The sequence below is a fragment of the Etheostoma spectabile genome, chromosome 15 (genome assembly GCF_008692095.1).
Source record: "Etheostoma spectabile isolate EspeVRDwgs_2016 chromosome 15, UIUC_Espe_1.0, whole genome shotgun sequence".
NCBI lineage: Eukaryota > Metazoa > Chordata > Actinopteri > Perciformes > Percidae > Etheostoma > Etheostoma spectabile.
The window spans coordinates 30,001,910-30,004,337 of record NC_045747.1 but is presented as its reverse complement, the minus strand read 5'-3'; the positions used below and the strand labels follow the sequence as shown (position 1 = coordinate 30,004,337).

Here is a 2,428-nt window from a genome sequence, read left to right as displayed (position 1 = left end):
CCCATTGTTCTGCAGATCCCAGCCCATCCAGATTGACTTCTAATTTGTACTTCTTTGCACAAATATCCATGGTACCCCAAGAATAGAATATACTGAGTTGGGATTCCATGTCTTTTTCCTTGAGCCAACAACCAACAGGTCAAAAATGGCACTTATCCTGTGAAATATCTGAAGATCTACTGGATGGTTTGGCAGGGGGAAAAAATAGTCTTGGGAAGGAACTTGTTTTGGTGAAACATTTTCACCCTGTCATATACAATATTAAATGAAGTTGACACAATACAGTAACGGGAGCTAGTTAAATGAGCTGGATACATGGTTAAACATTATTTGCATATTTTGTCTGTAGCAAATCCCCTCCAATCGCTCCCAAAACTTCCCAAGTTAGATAATAAATGGCGTAAAAATGAAAAAACAATAATTCGCCTAAGCCGGCCTGCCTTTTCACAAGATCCAAATTTTCTTCAAAACTTGCCTTACTGAAGACATGAAAGGTGACAGAGAGGGGGGAATGACATATACATTTTGTGTTTACTGATGATTGTGATCTCAAATGAGTCATTTCGCGTGACGTTGTGTGTGTGTGCTGCCCTCTGCTTGCAGAAGGTCGCGGTGGAGAACACGCCTTTGTTCCTGCGCTATCTCACAGACCAGATGCACGAGCGAGTGCCTGTCAGCCTGGTCCTGTGGTACGACAGCGTGATCGAGAACGGACAGCTAACGTGGCAAAATGAGCTCAACGAGTCCAACAGGTAGAGAAATGAAAATGGGCAACATCATGTCCATTTCCTAAAGCCAAGATGTATAACTACCCAACACTATCTCAATCTCCCCATAACAGGGTGTTTTTCGATGCTTGTGATGGCTTCTTCACCAACTACAACTGGACCGAGCAGAACCTGGAGTGGATGGGGGAGTACAGCGGGGTCCAGGGCCGCCAGGCTGACGTCTACATCGGGGTGGACGTCTTCGCCCGAGGCAAGGTGGTGGGAGGAATGTTGGAAACAAATAAGGTACACTCTGTGTATTGTTATGGCCTGTGGGGGACTTCAGTAAAAGTACTATTACCAAACTGTGAAAGTCCTGCATTGACAGTGTTACTTAAGAACAGTATGTAAGCATCAACAGGAAAATGTATTTAAAGTATTTCTCACTGCAGAGAAAGTAGTAGTAGGGTAGTTTAATTTATAATAAAACGTGTCTTCTGTGCAAAAACCTTAATCTATAAAGTAACTAAAACTGTTTGATGAATGTAGAGGAGTAAAAAGTGCAATATTTCCCTTTTAAAATGTAGCAAAGTAGAACTAGAAAATTACATGAAAAGAAAAGACTCAAGTAAAGTACAAGAACCTCTAATTTGTACTTAAGTACAGTACTTGAGCAAATGTACTTGGTTACATTCCACCACTGATTATGGCCCACAGCCATCCTGAAGACCTGAAGGCAACAGAGAATGTTGAGATATATATTTATATACTTTTACATAAAAATATAAATGGCCGCAGGCCGGACTTGAACCTGGGTCACAGCAGTAAGGCCTGGGGGCAGACGCTAAACCAAGTGAGCTCCCAGTGCGTCCCGGAACTTTGATATTTAAAAAGAAAAGCAAAACTAAAGATCGACCTTTTTAACCAGGCTTTAGTTGAATGTATTTATTTGTTCATTTATTTACAAATTGCATTTTCTCACTGAACATTTGAGTTTTATGCTGGTAGTGGCCGTTCATGATAGCATTTCCCATGTTTTTACAATAAATTTGTGTGTGTGTGTGTGTGAAGATTATGAGGTTGACATTATTTTCTTAGTTTGTTTTTTATAATTTGTTACATGGCTTTTGTTTGAAAAGTGCTATACAAATAAAGATGGATAGATAGGTTGATTGATTGATTTACTGGAATGCGTGTGTGTGTGTGTGTGTGTGTGTGTGTGTGTGTTTTCGTGCTGTGTGCGTGCGTGTGTGTGTGTTCATGCTGTGTGCGCGTGTGTGTGCTTTCGAAGAAGCGTTGACCATCATCAGATCATTGACAGTATGCACCTTCACCTTGTCTACAGGCGCTGGACGTCATTCGGAAGCACAACTTCTCCGCAGCCGTCTTTGCTCCAGGCTGGGTGTACGAGACCAGCAGTGACAAGACCCAGTTCCGCAAGAATCAGGACAAGTAAGACCGACACTGCATTAACACTAATATATATACACACATTAACCTTTGACCTCGGAAGGCAGTAGAAAAGTGCGTGTGAGGGTTGTTTTGAAACGGAGCCCTGTCCTGTGTGCAGCTTCTGGGCTCTTCTGTCAGACTACCTGTACATCCACCGGCCAGCCTCTCCTCTCCCCTTCATCTCCTCCTTCTGCCAGGGCTTTGGGAAGGCTGTCTACTGGAGAGGACAGGTACGGAAGGAGCTGGATGCTGTGTTAACCAGTCCAATG

At 42.8% G+C, this 2,428-nt stretch overlaps 1 protein-coding gene across 1 annotated transcript in view; it reads left to right on the top strand.

Moving 5' to 3' along the window:
* engase (endo-beta-N-acetylglucosaminidase) overlaps positions 1 to 2,428 on the top strand; it is a 13,540-nt gene that overhangs the window by 3,848 nt on the left and 7,264 nt on the right. Inside the window, exons 6-9 of the mRNA XM_032538638.1 lie at positions 604 to 752; positions 842 to 1,013; positions 2,053 to 2,159; positions 2,278 to 2,389. Coding sequence (XP_032394529.1) covers positions 604 to 752; positions 842 to 1,013; positions 2,053 to 2,159; positions 2,278 to 2,389 — 540 coding nt within the window. The remainder of the gene's footprint in view (positions 1 to 603; positions 753 to 841; positions 1,014 to 2,052; positions 2,160 to 2,277; positions 2,390 to 2,428) is intronic.